The sequence below is a fragment of the Belonocnema kinseyi genome, chromosome 1 (genome assembly GCF_010883055.1).
Source record: "Belonocnema kinseyi isolate 2016_QV_RU_SX_M_011 chromosome 1, B_treatae_v1, whole genome shotgun sequence".
NCBI lineage: Eukaryota > Metazoa > Arthropoda > Insecta > Hymenoptera > Cynipidae > Belonocnema > Belonocnema kinseyi.
This window is the reverse complement of record NC_046657.1, coordinates 107,842,887-107,844,949: the sequence shown is the minus strand read 5'-3', so window position 1 is coordinate 107,844,949 and position 2,063 is coordinate 107,842,887. Positions and strand designations below refer to the sequence as shown.

General features: G+C 37.3%; 1 protein-coding gene across 1 annotated transcript; it reads right to left on the bottom strand.

Annotated features, from left to right (window-relative positions):
- Positions 1 to 890: 890 nt before the first annotated feature.
- LOC117171089 (histone H1A, sperm-like) lies at positions 891 to 1,595 on the bottom strand. The gene has a single exon (XM_033358143.1). It carries the CDS (start codon positions 1,545 to 1,547, stop codon positions 936 to 938), a length of 612 nt encoding a protein of 203 aa, XP_033214034.1. The 5' UTR covers positions 1,548 to 1,595; the 3' UTR covers positions 891 to 935.
- Between the last annotated feature and the right edge of the window lie 468 nt (positions 1,596 to 2,063).

The window sequence follows — 2,063 nt, the reverse complement described above, 5'->3', positions numbered from 1 at the left end:
TCTAAAAATATCGCGGTTTTGACCAAAAATAAGACTATCACATCCTTCTGGGTGATTAAAAATAGTTATAGAGCCTATCCATTACAGTTTGAATCGCTTTACTATCTTTATCAGAACTGAAAATAATATAGTTATACAGTTTTGTGCTTTTAAACAATTTTTATTATTTCTGAAATTTCTCAACTGCAATTTGATCACAGCAGTTTTCCGCATACTCATGCATTTGAACATTTTTTCCATTGCCCCTTGTATAAGAAATAATGCTCTAAACTTCACTGTTCCTAAATGTGCACAACCACCTTCCCAGTAACAGAAATTTCTCTACAATTTTTAATACTTCCAGTATATAGCAAAATATGCTGTAAGGCTTAATTTCTGCCAAGTAATTTTTTCTGTTTCCCTAGAAACACTGGTGTTCTACAATCACTTCCAACACGTACTTTGAAGTTGAAATTTAATCATAGAACTAATTTTTCGAAATAAAGAAAGCCATTTTGTGTAAGAAACTTTCAATTTCTATATGGAACTTAAATGTAGAACGTTCTTCAACACGTAACTCAGGAATATTTTGAAGTATAAGATACCTACACACTCCTCTTGTGTTCGCTTTTGGCATTTTTTCCACTTATTTTGTCACTTTTTCAATTATTAAGTGCAATATTTTTGGCTTTTTACACCGAAAGTTAAGCGATTTGGAAGTTCAGTTTATATTTTAAATATTTGGTAATGGTTTTAAAATGATAGAAGTCTGAACTGTTCGTAAGATCTTTTAAATCTATTTGACATCTTTTTGAAACCTGTAAAATTGTTGGATAATCATTATTATAATACTAAAAAAGTAGCAAGTTTGAGAAAATAAGATCATTCCTCGTAATAAACACGTGTTGGCCCTGAAAAGGGCCGATTGTTAAAAATGTTACAATCAGGATTGAAATTTACTTTTTGGGTGTGCCTCTGCTAGCTGGAACTTTCCTGGCCTTGGGGCTCTTGGGCTTGGAAGTGGGAGCTTTGCCAGTTTTCTTGCTGATGGCAGGTTTCTTAGCAGCAGTTTTTGGTTTTGCTGCTTTTGCGGCTTTGGGAGCAATAGTTTTCTTGGTCTTAGGAGCAACAGCTTTCTTGAGGCCCTTCTTGGCACCAGAAGGCTTAGATTTCGTTTTCGGGGCCTTTGGTTTTAGCGCTTTTGGTTTGCCTTGAGCAGCAGCTTTCTTTGTTACTGGCAACTTGAAAGATCCAGCAGCTCCCGCCCCTTTGGTCTGAACCAAAGCACCGCTAGCCACGGCAGATTTCAGATATTTCTTGATGAAATGGGCCTGAGATTTTGGGTCAACTAAGTACTTAGCAGCAATGAACTTTTTGATGGCCTGCAGAGAAGATCCTTTGCGTTCCTTAAGCTCTTTAACCGCGGTCAGAACCATCTGAGATGCTGGTGGATGAGCGGCTTTGGCAATTTTAGGCTTAGCAGTCTTAGGCTTGGATGCTGCTTTTTTCGCCGGAGATTTCTTCACTGGCGTAGCAGGAGCAGGTGCTGTAGTAATTTCGTCAACCATGGTGAGAATTTGAATTTTCGTAAAAGAACAAGAATGAGAGCAACGTATACTTCACTGAGGTACGAAACGATGTGAAGAAAACCTTTATTTCTCGCTGTTTTGTGCACTTCGACAACTTTTAGCGATCCAATGAGGTATGAGCGAAGAAGGGAGAGGTGAGAGATTGGTTAGTGCTACAGAAGTGGGGGATTCCCTTGGTACTCTAGGAGCCAGGGGTAGACCTGTATGCCGTCGTAGATCCTGAGGTAATATCAACTCTTTTCGAAAAAAAAGACACTTTATACCTTGTAGATTTTTTTCATCTATATTACGATCGAATTTTCGATATCTTTCACTTTTATTGAAAACTTAGATATTAAAAAAAGTTCCGTCTGGCCAAGTAGTAACACTTGTTTCAAACTTTTTGTCGTCGGATTAATATTTACGTAGAAATTGGTGCATTTCAGTTCCTCTGACATTTTCTCTTTGATTGTTCATCTTCTGCATTAACAATTAAAGTAATCGAAATCTGACTGA